Source organism: Odontomachus brunneus, unplaced genomic scaffold (genome assembly GCF_010583005.1).
Source record: "Odontomachus brunneus isolate Ranch 3 - 2012 unplaced genomic scaffold, Obru_v1 Obru_scaffold_016, whole genome shotgun sequence".
NCBI lineage: Eukaryota > Metazoa > Arthropoda > Insecta > Hymenoptera > Formicidae > Odontomachus > Odontomachus brunneus.
In genome coordinates, this window is record NW_022639466.1 from 864,535 (window position 1) to 884,899 (window position 20,365).

General features: G+C 37.1%; 1 protein-coding gene across 6 annotated transcripts in view; it reads right to left on the minus strand.

The window, feature by feature from the left end:
• The window catches only part of LOC116841574 (GRAM domain-containing protein 2B-like), a 116,690-nt gene that overhangs the window by 56,589 nt on the left and 39,736 nt on the right, over positions 1-20,365 (minus strand). Inside the window, exon 1 of one of the 6 annotated variants that reach the window (XM_032809658.1) lies at positions 9,337-11,354. The exons of the other annotated variants lie outside the window; for them this stretch is intronic. Within the exon in view, the coding sequence (XP_032665549.1) occupies positions 9,337-9,671 (335 nt within the window). The 5' untranslated portion in view covers positions 9,672-11,354. Of the gene's footprint in view, positions 1-9,336; positions 11,355-20,365 lie in introns of those variants that run through there. 6 annotated transcript variants of the gene reach the window in all.

Below are 20,365 nucleotides of genomic sequence, written 5' to 3' on the forward strand. Positions count from 1 at the left end.
GCAGTGCTGCGCCGCCGTCGTCGTCGTCGTCGTCGTCGACAGGTACGGGGGTGCGTCGCGCCCTTAAGGTAACGCCACGCGGTTGCCAGGCCAACAACCAGGAAAGGGCAAAGCACTCGCCGATGCGTACTAACGACAAAAAGGCACGAAGCCCGTGCACTTTATTGATTCCCTTCTTTCTTTCCCTCTCTCTCTCTCTTTCTCTCTCTTTCTCCCTCTTTCGCTCACTTTCCTCGACAAACGTTAGACAAAACTCGAGGGAGTCGTTGCTGTATTGACAGCGGGAGTTCTTAGCCGGTTAGAAACCGGTCAGACGTCGATCGATCACCGTGTCAGAAATAACCAGCATCGTTGTTCCGATACTGAGAGCACCCATTCGAGATTTCGACACACTTTACAGCCGATACTTTGCTTTTAACATCTGCGGCTTCAGCTGATCCATTGACTCGCCGATGTCGCGGCAGGTGTCGATGTTCAATAGCGTGAATTCGACATTTTGCTGTTGGCGCCAATCGGCTGATGTTCGCAAGAGGGTGTAACAATCGGAATGAGATCGAGGGAATATGTATTATGCATGTATGTATATTACGAGAATAATATCGGCCGCTGCACCATAAGCGACGATATCCTTTATCACGCGTGAGCGACGTCTCTCGGCGCACAGAAATCCTCTTATCTCGATATACGACGGCGCGACAGCCGCTAATGACTTCGCGCGAGCACCTGACGAAGAGCCGTGCCGATTTTCTGCAGTTTTAGCGCACCTCGTTCCTCTCGCGAAGCATGCGCGCGTCCGCTCTCCGATAATACTCCGTTCTATTTACGATCTACTTAACCAACCCCGACCGACTCTCGGGGGATGATAATTCAAAGGATCGACGGATCGCCACCTGACTACCGCTAGGGGTGTTTGAGCCGTCTCATCCTCGAGAGACCAGCGTCGCGCTTTTCACTCGTCGCACAGTCTGTATCCTACGGATACAGAGAGTCAGGGCGAAAAAAGTCGCGATATATCGGTTCACGCGAACACCACGGACGTCTGTCGCGCGCCCCCGGCAGTCGGGAGTCTTTAAATCACCTCATCATCGCGAGCAACTCGATTCAGGTGCCGACCGGGATCAAACTCCATCCTCGAAAATCCAAATTCGAATCGAGTCACCGTGACTCCTCGAAAGCGCCGGCGGTGGCGAGATCGATTTGCGCCAAACTGCCGGGATCTTCGCCGAGGTCGTCGGGGGTTAACGCTCTCTTCCTCTCTCTTTCTCTCTCCCTCTCTCGGCCGATGTTGTTCCGGTAATGTGACACCGCGCACTCGGGATCTTAGAATGCTCGGCAGCCACACGCGAGGCAGAAGGAAAGATGATTCTTCTCTTAATTTATGAGTGGAGATGAACACGCGGTCGTCGCGACGCGACGCGAAAGACCAGCCGACGCGAACGAGTCGTGTCTCTGTCCGACACTGGCGGAACGCCGCCACCGATCCGCCAGTTTCTCTTTCCACACCGCCGCCACTGCCGCCACCAGCCGTCGGCGGCGGCGGCGGTGGCGGCGGCGGTGGTACCGCTCGATACGCGCCTGCCGCCTGTCTCTGTCTATACCGCGTTTGCCCTAACTCGTCAAGCCGAGCCTCACACGTGCGCGCCTCTCGATGCACCTGTGAGTACCTCCTCGGGTAGACAGGTGAATTTGCCGCAACTTTATTAGCTTATACTTCACGTGCATTAACATTGTCGAGCTCTCGAATTCGTGTTTAAGGTAAAAGGTAACACTCCTTTTGCTCTTTAGATAAAACTTTCAACATAAAATACATGTGCATATATTAAGTATGTAAATATATTCTATGTTGAAAGTTTAAATATTCTTACTTAAAAATCAAAATAGTAAGAATGTCCAGGATTGGATACGTGTCCGGGAATTGGTACTTTTACTTTAAATGCTTGCGAATAAGTTCAGCCATCTCGGCAAAAAGAGCCACTTCGTTTCTCAAAGTTGTAGACACTTTTCAGTTTTCCAATTTTCCAACTAAACGCGATGAGACAAACTATGTCGATTAATTAACGTTTCGATGTTTGCAGAAGAATACTCGCCTCAGAGTTTAACCCATTTTAGTCTAATTCTTCATCATTAACCCATTTTTATTATTAGAAAATTTGAGTAATATATCCATATTACTGAATTTCTTTTTTTAAATCAACGTTAAACATATACTGACAAAAGAATGGTTAATCTTATTAAAATTAAAGTTGTTTTCGGCGCCAATTATATTTATGCCAGACATTTTTTCTCAATGTAATGAAAAAAGGAAACGAATAAAAGAGAAGACACATAAGATTTTTGTAATTCGCTTCTGATGTAAATGGATTGAAATTTCGAGCGCTTGTAGATTCAAAGACTTTTGTGATTAAGAACGAATACGTTATCACTGATTGATTGAAGAGTGCAAAGGTTAGCGTAGGCTACCAACGATATTTGCGACACAGTTTTGCAGCAGTAATGAAGTCGATGCGCAGCGAATAGTTCGATGTGTACAGCCGGGATTCGATTATTAAATTATTATCAATGGCGCGATTTAACTCTTTCACCTTTTCCTTTCTCTTTTTTCCACTACCCGGTAGAACGGTGTCTCATGCGAAATGCGGAAATGTCGAGGGCGCATCTCGTTAAATCGTGCATTGCGCGAGAATTTTCTACGCACTTGTAACAAACTTCGAAGGGGAATTACAGTTAAGAGACAGTAAACACGAAGTAGTTTATATTACGCCGTTTGTGCGCGACTCTCTCTTTCACGCTCTATGCCGTTTTAATATTTATCCTCCTCGGTTGTGATTGCGGACGAAGTTTTACGCTCGTGACGTTACTCTATTGTACACTGAAAGTACTTGTATACTGAGAAAAAATATCTAGAAGTAAAGAGTATTTGTTGGGTTGAGTATTATATATGTATACAGAGTATCCTTGAATAACCTTCGAAGCTCTCGTGGAAGCATAGTACGGATTAAAGTAAACATAAAAGTCCTATAACGTTTTGCGATATTCGCAATAATTATGGAGATATTAATTAAAGAAGATTTATGAATGATCACGCGAGATATGGTAATGAGCTGTAATGGCGACATCTGCCGTTGTGTGTTTATACATTAGATCAAACTGAATAAAAAAATCCTCTACCTTTTTTTCTGGCAACTTAGTTGATTTTTAGTCATTAATTAGAGAACATTAATATATATTATGGCGAGCAACTATCCGCCGATTTTCTTTAATTAATAATTAAAAATCCACAAAGCTATTAGAAAAATAGTAGAGGATTTCTTTGTTCAGTTTAACTTAATCCATACAGCACAAATGTCAAAAATATATCTCAGAGGCGTGCCAGAGGTAATGTGATATCTCTGAGATGTCTCCAGGATGTATTTTGGATATTTGTGCTATGTGGGAATGTACAAGCACACAATGACAGATGTCACCACTACAGTTTATCTACTATATCTCGTATCATTCACAAATCTTCTTTAATTAATATCTAATAATTAATTATTGCGAATATCGCGAAATATTATAGGACTTTTATGTTTATCTCAATCCGTGTTATGCCTCCATAAGAGCTCCGGGACTGTACATATGTGTTATGTGTATATATAATGACATATTCACATGTATTAATATGAAATATTTTTCATATGAAAAAATATACGTTTTCTTAAAATCTTGCATACACAGAAAAATATCTACTGCTAAGAAAAACGATTATTATATCCATCACAAAGTTTATAAATGTTCATATAAATGTTCATTGTCATGTACTCAAAAAAAGAATATTATAAAACTTTACAATGATATTATGAAACTTTATAGAGGAAATAATTAATTCTCGATTCACTAAGCAAATTTTGGTTTTAATAATAATAATAACAATTTATATTCTTGATAGAAGTGCTAAATTCACTAGGATTCAAAATTATTTAAAATAAATTGAATATATTTGATACTTAAGACAAACTTGATTTACAGATTTACAGATATATAAAAAACTTGTGAAATACTGAAAACAAGTAACATTTATTTGAATGAGATATGAATTTTTCCATGTGTAGCTTTTCATGAAAGAAATTGTTTATTCCATTTAAATAAAAGAACTTAGATTTTAATAAATATGTTATGAATATCCACGCTGCGAATAAATACTTTTTATTTTCTAGATATTTTTCTCTTAATTTCGTGTCTCATACGACGCGTGTGTTCTCCCTGTAAAATTTCTTTCCACAATTTTCCACACATATTCTTTTTCCTTAAAAAAGATAATCTTATTATTGCCTTTTTCCAGCGGTTGACTATCTCGATCGGAGTTCTTTATTCTGGCACTTATCACGACAGCGGCTTACGCGGGGCTTATGTATTTCAACGATTTGAATGTCAAAAAGGAATTCATGTATTACAAAACACCGTAAACGTTGGTATCTTGTGAAGAATTTAAAATTAATGAATAAATGTGTGTAAGATAACAGTGCTCTAAGGCGTGCTTTGCTGGTTGGAGGTCACGTGACCTCGGTAACAATAACATACGTACGTACGAAACAACCGAGCCATCATAACAGTCCTTGACACGCCGGTAAATGGATCGGGAGACGTCGCGCGTGATTCCCGAGTTTTCTGAATTGATCAAATCGTTTGTAGTACGCGTCATGCCCGTATCAGACTATGGATTGAAAACTGAGGATTGCAGACTGAAGATTGGAACTTGATCAATTAGAACAAAGTAAGCCAAGATCGAAATTTGTTGATCTTCAATCTGCAATCTTCAGTCTCCAATCATTAGTCTGATGGGCCTTATACATTATTTCGCGCGTGTAATCATCATGCTGAGATTACGTAGAGCAATTGAATTTGTAGCAACTCGTAGTCCTAAAGGTGAAAGAAAGAAAGAAAAGATTATTTATCTTTAATTACTATAATATTATAATATTATCATAATAGCAGTGTGTAAGTATTAATAGAAATATGCAACATAAACTGTAAATAACACTGAAGTATAGAATTTATTATAGAGAAACGGGTTTCCTAATTACAATTAGTTTACTATGCAATTACAGTTACAAGCATCGAATTTAAAACTTTTCTCTCAGTGTAGAGTTTGTGTGTATTTGCGCCGCATTCATTAATATAAACTGCTCGAAACAATCAAGGGAAGCTTTTTAATTAATCGCTTTATTTAGATGCTTCATAGAAAAAAAATTTGGTTGGATTAACTAAATGTCTAGTGAAACACGGACGTGTTAGAAATTTCGATTGAACTTATCAGAATTTTGTTTACAAATTAACGAGATTTCTAGTTAAGCGGAACTAGTTAAGCAGATTTGAACAGTTGCAAGTTCTGATTAACCATTGTTTATTTAATCAAAATCTTATTGAGTTAAACAGAATTCTGGTAACTTCAGCCGGAATTTTACTCCGTTCATATTTCACCAGACATTTGGCTAATCCAATCAAAATTTTTCTTTCGTGCTGAATTTGTTGTATTTAATTCAAGATACAGAATCATTTCTCAAAAATTAATTTAAACGAAATTCCAAGACACAGAATTATTCATTAAATGTGATTCCCTGATTGTTTCAAGCGGTGCACAAAGCGCATCAGAATTGCGTCTTTGAATGACGCATCAGCATTGCACCTCAGAATGGCGCATCAAAATTGCGCCATAGAATGGTGCAATAGAATGGCGCGTTAGAATTGCGCCTCAAAATCACGCCAGCAAACGTGAAGTTCGTGACTGTTTACTCACGAATAATATTTGTAGTCGCTACTCCCTCGCAGCGAATTCTGTAGTGACTGCCAGTTCCATAAATTCTCGCGCACGTGACAAAATATTACGTTACGTTCGGTCGAAATCAAAGTTTGAAAATTCAAGACTGAAGACATTGTGAATTCACGCGAAACGGGAATCTCGTCTTTTAACAAAGCACAATCTTGCGCGGAACGGAATGTTTACTTTTCTTCTCGCGATGTCGCCGAACGCGGCGCGATCGTCTGGACGCGGTTTGTTTACACGCGAATGTTATCGAAATGTCGGTAACCTATGTAATTTTTCGTTAAAGCGTTAACGCGTTGTTAAACTATCGCCAGAGCCGCGAATGCAGTGAAGTGAAATATGAAAAGCGCAATCGACGTGGGAGAACCGACCAGAGAACAGCTGGATGTTTCTGAGCTGAATTCTAGGAACTTGGAGCTGGGTAGCGATCATATAACTTTTCCTTAAGAACGGAAATGTGAAGAGCGAAAAGTTTCACGTAAACTCGACGACTTTAGCGATCATGTTACTTCTCTAACAATGGAAATGTGAAAATTTTCACGCAAAACTTTTTACTTTTCACAAGTTCACGCTAGGAGAAAAGATAGATGATCGATACTCTGGACTTGGACGTCGTGGGACATCAACGCGAAAAGGTGAGCGCACTATTTGAACGTTCACGAAGCGTCGTATCACGTGATGTACGCAATAAACGTAAAAGCCATTGATTGCCGGTGAGGAAAGTCACCGTGCGAAAGTTGTACGTACGATCAATAATGTTATAATTTGGAGAGATCATTTGGAAAGAAAGATTAGGTATAAATGGCGCGCGAAAGCGCGCGTTTGTAGCATCTAGTTCTATTAAATCCACGATACACGATTCGATTTTCATTTTACCCGGTGTCTTTCAAACATGCACTGGGAAAACAATACCTAAACATTTATTTGTGGGATATAATTCATATTCACAGAAATAAACCTTATATTTCACGGGAGTAAACTTTATATCCCGCAAATAAATTTTCAGGCATTTTTCTCAGTGTGTATCTGTGATAAAAAATGTAAGCGAGTCTTTCTCATATGCTGATATCTCAGAAATAATTTAAGCGGCTAGAAAAATATACGAATATAAATTAAATCCTTCAGTGTTTTCGCTTAGCTGAAATTAATATATCCGGATATTTTTACACGAATGATAGTCGATTTCTTATAACGCCGATTAATTTTGTTAGTTTTTGGACAACAGAAAAATGCAATTAATATTTAACAAGTCGATAAAGCGACTAATTGACATTCAGCAAAACAGATATATCTGGTATTTTTATAATTATATACATCAGCGATGCTTGATGCTTTTCTATTTCTGTATAAGCTGGAGCGACATATTACGCAAATCGATTTGCAGAAAAGGAAAGAAACATAAAAATACGTGGATCGAGCTAAACAAGACATTTATAAAACACGTTTAGTCGATGCACTTCGGAAATAACACGGTGCAGCTAAACATCTCGCTTGGAACGACACGCTTCCTACGTAACGGGAGAATTTGCTTCTCAGCAATTCCCGATAAATAGATTCCCCTATCGAATACCGGATACGTTGCAAAATTCAGTGAAGAAAAAATGTTACTAACATTCACATGAACAAACATATGAAATAATAAAACACATGAACAAGTACCTCCCGATTAGATACGCGTTCTAGTTTCAAAGTCGTTATCCTCGTCTCGTTAGAGCGAAATTCACAGATTTGGCAACATCATAACATCACAGTATTTGCAGTCATGCAGTCTCCATTAAGTACTTCGTTAATTACTATGAATAAGTAATTCATGAACTCTCACGATTAAGGAAAGCCTACATTGAGAGAAAAGATATTTAAGAAATATTTATTCGCTGGCTGCTAATAACATATACACTTACACCGATATAAAATATTTTTTAAATAAGAAAATATATACATTTTCTTAAAACTTTAGCTTTTTACGGAAACAACCCAAGTAAGAATCATGTACGTTAAAAATGGCCCAATACTGGGCCATTTTTCCGAAAAGCGGAAAAATGATGTCTGATTTTAATACTGGCTCAGTACTGGGCCTAATATAAATATTCTGTATTATTGGTACTAGCTCTGTACTAAAGTTAGATACTGGATAGTCGTACCGTACGTGGCGTTACCGAAAAGTGTTTGTCGTTTTCGATATTGGCCCAGTATTAAAAAAGCTATATTAACTGACTCTGTTCGTAGAATCAATACTGGATATTCAAGTAAGAATCGTATACAATCTGCCAATGGAAGATATTGGGCCAATATTATGCCGGTTAACCGAAAAACGGACCGATGTCCTTTATGGGAAAACGGAAGAGGTCATTAACATAAAACCTAGATAGCTCAGTGATAAGAACGCTTGCCTGACAAGCGGAAGACTCGAGTTCGATTTCAGTCGTCGCCCCGAAGATTTCCTTCTCATATGACTATTAAAAATAGACATGTATAGGTACAAACGAGAGCAGCCCGACCATGGTCTGATCTTTCTTCCCGTATTATAGAGTTGTGATATTAACAATGGCACAAATAATAAAAATTACTAGGAATCGATACTGGTCCAGTACTGAGAATAGGTGCTTTCCCGGTGCTAGGAACCAAAACTTTTTTTATACTGGTACAGTACTGATTTTCGGTATTGTGACAGTATTGTTTTCCGATATTGGCCCTTTTCTATCATCCCAGTATCACACCAATACTAAACCCGTACTGGCATCTGGTATTATGCCAGTAACGTTTACCATAAATGGGTACTGGGCCACTTTGATGTCAGTAGTAAATTCCTACTTGGGAAGAAGCAAGTTTTTTAGGGAAGTTTATTCTATTTAAATGAAAGTTAATTAAGATTTAAATTTGTAATAAAATCGTTTTATTGAAATTTAAATAAGATAAAATTGTTTACTTTACTTAAATAAGTGAAAAAGTTTAGATTTAAAAAATATGCTTTATGTACCTATCGAATAGATATTTTTACCTTTTAGATATTTTTCCTCTCAGGGTAGACTGGATACTAAATAAATATTAAATTGCAGTGGATAATTGTATGTATGTGTGAGATTTAAAGAAATAATTTAATAGTCATTCCGGGTGAAATATTTGAAAAAGTCTCCTCTCTCTCTTCCGGGATGCACAATTTATCGCAATTGGTCGGAAATTAAATAGTAAACAACTTGAATAATTCATTCTAACTCTTTAAGCGGAAATACTCGATCTAATATTTCGATCTCGCTCATGTGAGACGCTCGACATCGTCGTCAAGATGAGAGAGAGAAAGAGAAAAGGAAAGTCGTCGCGTCTTCTCTGTAAGGGCCGTTGTTCCCATAAACGTCAATTAAAGTTAACTGGGATTTAACTGATTCCTCGTCCTTCTCGGAAGGCGGAATTGGACGAGAGCGGAACGAAACAACGCGCAATTAGCGAGAATCGATCGTTACTCGTGAGGACGACCTGCCCGGAGGGAAAGAGTTCGAAATGTTCGGTACGTTTCCCGCATGTGTCGCGGACTTTACCTGTTTCGAAGACAGATGTTAGTCACCGTGTGGATGCGACGCGCGCCAGATGCGTTCATTCGCCACTTATCGTCGAGACTCACAGCATCGAGAGGCGAGAGCGGTACCGAGATCCGTGATTTTCTCTTCGCGAGAGCGACGACTATGTCAGTGACGGCGTGCTTCTTTCCCGCCGCAGAATAAGCCGCACAGTGTACACAAACATTAAGTTCACAGACGCCGCTTATCTGCGTACTCCAGTACGGGTTATCCAGAGAAGTTATCCGATATGGTCGCTCAGAATCTCCGCGATGAGAGGCGCGGGACAAGACAAGACGCAACATCCGCCCGCGCATATAGACAGATAATTTTTCGCCTGGTCGGCAAAAATGCAACGAACTTCGACATCGTACGATAACATCGAGAGAAATTGTTCGGCTGATTCAGCATATCTCTGGTCCGTTGGGGAAAATTGATAAGCACATTTGCTAATGCAACAAAGATGTTATGGGCAGTGGCGATATTAAGATATCAGTAGTGAGACTACGTTAAAATAATAGCAAAAAAATAGAGAGAAGTTTCCTGTCTATGCAATCACGTGTGACAACTCGACGAATCGTTGCATTACAAATCGTTGCACGTGATTGTATGACATGAAATTATTTTCCATTTCTTCGTCTATTTTTTACATAGTTCTACCACAGATGTGTTAATTTGCTTATAGAGCAAATCCATTTCTATCGACGTTATCGACAGTTACTGCAATAAATATTTTCGTATTTTGAGATAATTGCAGCTTGCAAAACAAATTCATTAATATTACCAAACGAATCGTGTAATTACTCAATAGATAATGTCACTATATCAACGCAACTTATTACTGCATTAACATTATATTTTGTTGAATTGATCCAATATTTCTTTGATGGTCGGTGATCGCCGATTTTGTCAATCCAATCGCTTTTTTCTCAGTGAGACGACCGTTACAAGATCGTACTATTCGTATTTCTTGTACAAATGTGCGTTGCCTTGTTTTACCATGTTAACAGGAAACATAACGTTCTAATAATAATGATAACAATAGTACATTGCCAGTAACAACGATAAATGATTAACGATGTTTATCGTTTATGAACGACATCACTATTTTTAACGAGATGTTTTGTACCTAACGATAGCATACCGATAATATTTTTGAAAGACTATCCTATAAGGTTATACAAATCAGTCAAGCAAGAAGTTGCAAAAGAGAGTGTTTCAAATGTTTTATATAATTTTTGGATGTAATTTAATGTTTTAATTTCTTTAACTTCTTTTTTATTTTGATACAATTTTTGGCAAAACTTGCTACTTTTTTCATGTCTTATTATCTTGTTGTAAAATTATTCATAATTCTGATAGACGCTAATGACAAACGTCGTTAACGTATCATGGCGACAGTTATCAGAGGTTGTGTACAGAATAGCAGCCGTGATTATTGTAACAAATTAGCTGTCTGTATATTGCAGCTATAGATTCGCCAGACTAATGTGAGATTTTCGATTGTCACAAATCTTTTCTTCCCGTGAACAAATGACTATTTCATAAGGTGCGATCTAGCATCTTAATTTGCGATCGTGGGCTGCATAATTATGATAAATAATACGAGTGAGGTCAGGCCAGATGTAAATGACGATTAGTAACTGAGGCCAAGCGGTCAGAAATTAAAAGCGGCCAGAGAAATCAGACAGTGGGACGTTCGATTAATCCGACGGTCAACACGATCCCGCGAGAAGCCTCGTGTGACATCGGCGACGGATTTGCGTCATGTCGTGCTGGCTTCGTATCGTCTTTCGCTGCGTGTCGAGATTTGACGCGAATTAGACGGTAGTAGCGCGCGGCATAACGACACGTCTGCGTCCGAATTACGCTTTCCTTGTGAGACATCGTTCGAGGAAAATATATATGTAAATTAACGTTGCGAATTAATTAATTAATTAAATTGATACATTGATGAATTTCAGTAAAGAAAATATTATATCATCAGTTAAAAATCGTTAAATCGTCAGTTTCTTCAACAATAAAAGTTAGCTAAAACAAAATGCTTATTGAAATATTTCGAATACTTACTCTACACCATTCAAATAATATAATACAATATCATAAATGTAAATATATACACACATAAAGATTATTATAATATAATATATTATAATATAATTTATGTATCAAAATATATTACAGTTGTCTTTTATAAAAATATCAAGTTAACTCAGACAGATTCATTCTTTTCTCTAAATAATAAATCGTTAAATCACAAATTTTGTTTGCATCCAGAAATGTTATTTTTTGAGGAAAACTTTATTAAATTTTTTTATTAAAAATATCTACAGTTCACGTTATATGATATCATATAACGTGAGTGAATCATCTTCAAAAACCAAAAAATATTGACATGTTAATATTTTTAAATGAGAATAAATGGCCGATTTCGTAAAATATTTTTTCAGTATTTTGCGTTACCTTTTATCATATATATTTTTTAATGAGAGATGAAATTCTTATTAATGTTACGTAACAATTTGCTACCAATTGAAGCCCAATTAGCCACGGTAAATTAATTAAAATACGGAAAGGAGGTCCAAATAAGTGAGGAAATACTATCGAAAAGTTATCAATAGTTATCGAATAACTATCCGATGGAAACATTAAGAACTATCGATGATCATCGATGACGTGGAATGATGATGTGTAGTCCTCTCTAGCTCCGGCTAGAGGCGAACCGCCACACCGACGTTGTTTACGTTCGATGCAATTAAAGGGACACGATCGAGAGCCTCGTGCGTGAACGCGATGCTCCGTGCAGAACATTATTGCAAATCGCTTGTTTACTAGTCGCGGGTGCGCTTATTAATTGCCTCTTGATACTTGGCGATAAACGCAGCGCGCAAGGCCAGCCCGCTGCGACGGTTCGTTGCACTCCCTTTTTTCCGTCTCCCTTTCGTGATTTGTTTCCCAACAATAGAGTCCGTAAATTATTGGTTCCGACCTTTCGCTCGCAAAACACTGTTATCGCACCGCGCGATAGCGGCGCGGAATAAACAATCCGCGAGACGATATCGAGAGCGATTACTAAGAATCCGGCAATCGCACGTCGCTGTAAATTGTGGTAGGATTGCACTAGGATCACGTTATGGTACAATTGCATTTTTCATGTTTCGAAGCGGTAAAGAACCGATATTCTTCGATACGCATGACTCCCAGAGAGTTCGCGAAAATATTCGTGCGTGTATACAGAAAGAAAGAATATTCTTGTTTGAAAAGTATCCTTATTTTTGATATGTTAATGTTGGAATAAAATTACATAGCAAAGGTAAGTCACTTGTAAAAATATACTTTATATGATTCAACTCTTCGAGAAGAGAAAAACCTGTGCTCTTATTATTCGAAAATAATTTCCATTAATGGAAGGCTCAAAATATTGTATTAAGAATATGATGCTTTTAAACGTGAGTTATAAGCCCTAGGTTTTACTTAACGCTAATATATTCAAATTACCAATCATTGTTTCGTGTGTAAAACAATTATTGTTTCGTATATAAAGTACACGGAGAAAAATAATTTTGCTCTTTTAGCAAAATCATCGTTGCTACTGCATATTCGTAGTGAAAAAAATTGTGTTGACGTAACTAATTTTACAAATTATTCGTTATCAGAGCAGAAGTAGTTTCGTTGCCAGGATAGAAAAAATTTGTTGAGTGTATTTGTCTTAAGAATCATGTTAATTTGCTATTGATGTGAAATAATGTATCCTTAACAAATTTATTTGCTATCGGAGCAAATAGTGATTAGTACTCTTAGCAAATCTTTTTGCCGCCCATATAATAACGAAAAGATTTTGCTAGACCAGCAGAAAATTTGCTAGGTCAGCAGATTATTTTTCTCCGCCTGTATACGTATGAGTAACATCATTAGAAATTACAGAAATGTGCATATATGCATAAAGAGAACGGCGTTAAAAAAGGTTCTGTTAGGAAATCTTCCGGCCAGATAATATAAGAGTGAGAACAGTAATAATAATTATAATACGAGTAACTGGGAATCGTGACAAATCGCAATTAACTGTTCAGTTCAGTAATCTGTATGCTTTATATTTATATGCGCGCTGACGCTTTCGGTCTACCGCGTATAAAGGTCACTGAAAACTTCACGAAGGGTGTATATTTAGCCGGCATTAGCCAGTTCGTTCCTTTCTCGTCTTGTCGCTGAAATCGAACGAACGGACGCGAGTCGTCGTCGTCGTCGTTGTATAGATCGAGCGAACAGGGTGAACAGAGCTACGGCGCGAAAAGGTATTAATAGCGAAATGGAGGAGAAACGAGCTCTCTCTTTCCAGGGCAATTATTCGACTGCGATGTCGGGGCCGGAGTCACGTGATATCGCAACTAAGTGGAGGAGGGGGAGAGTTATTACGGGGAAATGTTTCTGGTTAAAGTCGGTCCGGATGTCTGGCCATGAGGCGGATGAAGCGCCACCGATAAATCACACGCATGACATCCTTCCCCGTGGATCTTAACCCTGGCATTAACCTTTCGGGGGGATTGTTTTTATATAAGTCAGACTATTTTTTATTCAATATCTCTCGCCGAATGCAATTGATGAAACTCTTTCTGAAGAGTGTTCTTATACAGGGTTGAAGGTAACACCTAATTTTTTGTTGAAAGGCGGAAAATTTTGGCAGATACGGTGGAAATTGAGAGCAAAGAGGGAGTTTTGTTTAAGGCCGCAGTACATGGAAAAACATGAGCGATACAGCTTACGCAGTAAGCAATTTGACCAACTGCAGTCGATTACTTTCTTTACACAGAAAAAAATTGGAGAATATTCTCTTAAAATTAATATACACAAATTAACAATCTTTGTAAGCAATGATATGATATTCTCCAATAAGAATGTCTTTCTTCTGTGTATACTTGGTTACTAAATAGTGGTGACATATTTCTTGTGATTCAAGAATAATTGATTATAATTATAATAATTTTCTTATTGTTTATGTATTAGCGTTCATGTTTTCCTGTGTGCCGTCCATAGACATTTGTACTATAATACACTGCTAGCCTCAATGTCTTAAACGTCCTGGTATACGGGGTGTCCGTTAATTCAAATCCAGTAAAATCAAACTGAATAAAAAGTCTTTTACCATTTTACAAATAATATGTAAAGTTTTAAGTTATTGATTAAAGAAGATTGGCGGATAATCGCGTACAATAATGCACCAATGTCCTTTACTTAATAATTAAAAACCTGTGTATTTGCAAAATGATGAGGACTTTTTTGTTCAGTTTCTTAATCTAAAAACACGACGTCGCTATCACTACTCATCTGTCGTATCGCACATAATTATTTGTCAATCTTCTTTAATTATTAATTCAAAATTTTAATGTTTCTTCGTTCAGTATTTTAGTAATTCCTCCAGAAATAATGAAGAATTTTTTTGTTTATTTTCTAATCTTCCTGTACAACGTAGTTTCGACGGACACCCTATACAATATACAACTTGTACAAGTATTCACACACTATTTCATATGAATACACATCGACAGCACACACACATTTCGATTCGTTGCTTATAGATAAAGAATTCTTATATTTGTAAGCAACTGCATTTCAATGAGTTACTAATAAGTAAACCTACCCAAAAAGTACACGTCGATTTCTTTATAATTTGGCACAAATATAAAAGTACAAAAAATATTTAGGTCATATTTTTTCATTTTGGCTCACTTTGAATTTCACGGGCAGCTTATAATTTTTTAATGTTTTCACTCCTATCATCAACAAGTACAACAAAAATGCATAAGAAATACAATGAATACAAAATATAGTTAAATAATTTTAATAAAATCGGCATAGCTGAAACACGAACCATTCTAAATTTCTTTAGCCGAGATTCCAACCGAAATATTTCAAATCTGTGCTAAATTAGTCAAAAATGGTTTGAATCTCGGCCAAACCGAGAAATTATTTGTATAAATAATATTGTTTCAACTTTTTATATGTTTTATTTAAACATTTTATTATTTATACAAATAATTTTACACATTTGACTTCATATTCATAATCAGTAAACCAAAAACGTCTATATCTTATATTCAATTTTATTTTTTATGCATTTTTGCACTTGATGATAGAAGTAACATTAAAAAGCTATAAACTGCCCGTGAAATTCAAAGTGGGCTAAAATGAAAAAATATGACCTAAATATTTTTTGTACTTCTACATTTATGCCAAATTAGAAGGAAATCGGAATGTAACTTTGGTGTAAGTTTACTTGTAAGCCCGCTCCAATGCGTTATTTAAGTACACAGCTTTTGAGTACACTGAATTTAGATAGTATATAATGAGGCTCACGGTTCCTAGTATATTATAGCTGTTTGTAGTGTTGTCCGTTTTATCAGTTTCATTTCCTGACTTGCCTAAAGACTTAATTTGAGGGGGTCAAGGAATTTAAAGTCATTGGAAAGTTATCATCACGGTATTTATCGTAGCATTCTTCAACAAGCAAAAGGACAAACGAGGTTTTACTGCAAGCGCTAATAGAATGTGTTAATAGAATGCTTTATGACGCAAAGACACACGCGTATACGATTTTTCGTGCACAAGTCGTGACTCGGGCGCGAAAACATCGCGCAGCAGTCGGCAGTCGAGAGGAGCGCTATCGACACGACGCAAAAATGCCCTCAATTAATTCTTCAAAGGACGTTGCGGCGATAAATATAAAACGTGTGCTCGCGGTTATTTTACTCTATGGTTTACCGACGGCACGTGCGATACGACAGCGTAAATAAACGTCGAGTCTCGACGCTAAGTTTACTCGCGTGCAAACGAAAACTCACCGATCGTTGCCCGAAAAGAGATTGCTAAAGAGTGTCACGTGCAGAAATTGACGAATATAAAAGAAAGAGAAGAATAGTGTGGGAACTGTGTATAAGCTTGGACACAGCTGTGAGTTAGACGCAAACGCACACGTAAATTACACTTTGCGAGCTCGGAATTTGTGGTACTATATATCATAACGATTAAATGCAGCGGACGAAAGTTCACACGGGTGTCTTTTCGGAGCGATAATGCGGGTCCTCGGGAGATGGAGAAATTTTAACGGCGGCAGATCCCGCATCCTGCACGTTCAGCAAGCCTTGCATTATCGCGTTTCTTTACGCCAATGAGACTGTTGCGATAAGGAGTGACTTTACACTGAGAAAAGAATGTTGTCGAGACGAAAATTTGACACATCGGACTATATAATTTGATTAAAATGAGATCAACAAAATGTTTAGTAATTGCAACCAAAAAACTTAATTGCCGCTATGTCCTCTCAATAATACTACTTGACACAAATAAAAAACAGACTTGGTTAGATAGCGTGCATCTATATGAACGCTTGATTAACGTGATGCGTGAGTTTGGAATAATTTTAGTGTATTGAGTTAAGTATAGAGAATCAGGTAGGAGGAATTATATGGAAATGAATGCGTAGATAGTATGTAAGTAAAGACGAAACAAGACGTTAAGTAGAAAAGACGTTAAGCAGGATTTAGGGTGGAAAAACTGCATAAATAATAAAGGTTATAGCGTCATAAAGAATAGGTAATATAATGCAGGCAAGCTTAAATTAGTACAATAATGCAGAGGAAATTACCGATAGAAAAAATATATAACAGATGGTAGTAGAAGACAGAAGTACACAAGAGATGGAAGGAGAAGAGGATACAGGAAATTAAGAGAAAAGGTTTAGTCGTCAAGTGGGATAAGGGAGCAAAATAAAGATATACGGAAGAAGAATTAGGACATACAGGACAGGTGCTATGCAAGTAAAAAGATTGGAGTGCAAAGGAGAAGAGGAAGGTTATAGGACATGTAAAATTCTTTTCTTAGCGATAAAAGTTGAAAAGAGAACATATAAAAAGTAAAGAAAATATAAAGGAATCACTTCATAAAAGTAGTAGGAAATATAGAGTGGAGTGATGGAACCAATAAAATAAAATATGAATGAAAATTGCGGGAAAAGAAAATGAAGAGGAAATAAGAACAGCAGTGAAGAAGTTGGATAGAAAGGGGGTAGATAAAGGGATAGGTATGTACCGCTAAAGGGAAAAGGGAATTTGGAGTATTGTGTATGAAGATGCTATACAATTTGTTAAAAAAGTATTCCAAACTTAAAGGGTGGATAGTACTCATTATGCTGAGTAAAAAGTGTCTATTAAACATGGATCGAAAAGTCAACTCTTTCAGAGTTATAAACATTTTGCTCGCCGCGATCATTGTTGTCTTGTTTTGCCGCGAAAATAAAACGCGTTCAGTCTGCTTTCTGGCGTATGTGTACACTGTAGCTGTAGAGATTGAGAGCCGAATGTCTCGGGCGTAAAATCGGGAGAAAACTAGATCAAGGAGATTAACCTTAATATCAAAGGCTTAGAGCTTGGTTGGAAACCTTAGATTGCTGTTTCGCCTGAGAGAGAAAGAGAGAAGAGTACGCAGTTGGAGCACTCGGCGGAGCCCTACAAATATCTGTGGTCGGTCTAATTCATCGTGTGTGTATCGCGATCGGATTTCGTTTGGCCCACATATACACGCAGAAAATTTTTGCTGAATACTATATAGCATGTTAATAATATTAGACTGATCCATAAGTTCGTGCGCGCGAATTTTTGTCTGGTTGACATTCGCATGTTGATATTAGGAGGCTTCCATACAGTTGGCCATCTATGTGTATAGATGGTTTTGATAGCTGAGATTTCGAAGTATATTTTGTGATGCAGGTGATAGTATTTAATAATTAATATTAATCAATATTTAGTATTTATAATTAATATTTAGTATAGATAGTATTTTATATTATATTTTATAATTATATTATAATTAATTATTAAATATAATTATATTATCGAATAAAATTGTTTTTAACGAAAACAAAATGCATTTTAACTGTTTAAATATCCGCACGGATTTATGAATCAATTCAACATAATATACAAGACTTGCGCCGCGCGACTGGAATAAATTTATATTAAAATCAAAATTTTTATACGGCAGCAATAAATTATTAATTTAATCAAATATACTTTGTAACATAATGGAGTGCAAATTTATAATGCATGCAAGAAAATACTAGGAAAGTACAAAGTGTCCTACATGATATTTTTGACGCTGCAGCTTGCATTGCTCGTTATTTCTAGTGACAATATGGGACAAAATTTTATATATATAGTAACTTGTATAATATTACGATGTATGCGCGTCTATGAAATTTACAGAAGGACGTAATATTCGTTGCGCTTCTGGACCGTGACGGTCGATTGCAACTGTGTCGTTCTTTTGCTTGTCATTATTTGCAAAAGAATTGTTGCATAAATAAATTTATTGAATTGATGTTTGGTTGAAGAAAACGAAGTTCCTACTTCTTATGAGCCAAACTCGGCACTAAAATCCAAAAATTCTATTTCTTTCAACCAAAATGCGTTTGCCCACACACATTGTCAAGTTAATTTAATTTAAATTTAATTTATAAATTTTTATTAATTTTCAATTTTAATTTATTTAAGTTAAACTTTTTCTGCGCGTGACATTAAAACAATATACGATATAGAAGATAATGATTCAGTGTGAGAATTTTTTTCATAAACGTTTCAAAGCTATTGAAAAAGTTCCATACTTCTCGGAAAAAATTGATTCCAGGTATAGTTTTATTCTTTGTTTTCTAAATTTCCCATATTTTCTTGAAATGTTCTCAACATTATATGGAGACAGAATTTTATAGTAAAAGTGCTATACAGAATTTTTTAAAGGAATAGAACGATGTTCTGCAGTAATTGACTATCTTTTCGTTTTGTTTATGTTGTTTATATTTTAGGAACTGAAATGTGTTATATTAAAAACTTTGCTACTAATCTTGTTAATAGCAAGTCTTTAAATTTTCTGATTTTATTAATAACTAATTTTTCTGATTTTATTAATAACAAATTTTAGAATTTCTAGCAAAATTAACTATATTCCTTAGCAATATAGATCTCACTGACAGTCTATTTCTGCACTACTCGGAACATATAATAAAACTGAGAAGAATTTATATAAAAAGAAAACTAACAATATTCTCTCTCTGTACAAGTATATCCAGGCCAGACCAAACTGCTATGGTACTTCTTCGAGTGAATGTTATCTTCGAGAAAAGTTCTGCGCGTGTATAACGGAGACTCCAATAAATACATTTCATTGTTGAAGAATAGTGCTGTCGATATAGAAAAACAATGAAGAACGCACGAAAAAACCCGTCAATCCACTGTCCTCTTCAGGACGTCATTAGACCCGCGCTGTACTGGGATTCTGTAACTCGTTATTGGAGTTAACGACAGTTTCGTTATCGTTGCGCAGCTTTTCTACGGTATACAAAAGCTGCGCAATGATAACAAAACTGTCGTTAACTCCAATAACGAGTTACAGAATAGGGCTACTGATCCCTTATCATCGAGCAATTCCTTCGTTCACATAACGTTTTTCCGTCATGCTCTTTCGTGCTTAGCGGTGCATCGCGAAGTATGAAGTGCCTCGTGGCTGGCATAGTCGTATATACGTAACGGACTTTTCTATTGCGCGTAACCCATATGCCGTCGAGTGGTTTTCGCTCGCTCGCATGCGCGCACTAGCGGAATTGCGACTGTCCGTAAATAACGTTAATTTATTGGCAACACACGGAAGAGGAAATACGACCGTATTGCGTAGCGCACCCCACGATCGGGAATCCGTCGTAGCTCGCGTTTTCAGCGTTGCCAGCGCCTCGCTAAATGACAATAATCGATATGTGCCGGCGATGGGAAACGCTCTCACGGAAAATTCTACAAAAAGACGCACATTCAATTGCGGCACGACATGCGATGTAGCAAACGTGATATACATACGATTTTTTGCCTTCGTTTCCCTCTCTCTCTCTCTCTCTCTTTCTCGTGCATTTAATTGCAGAAGCGCGATGGTTGGCAGGATGTCGGTCTATATTCGTGCGTACGTCGGACGGCGGAGT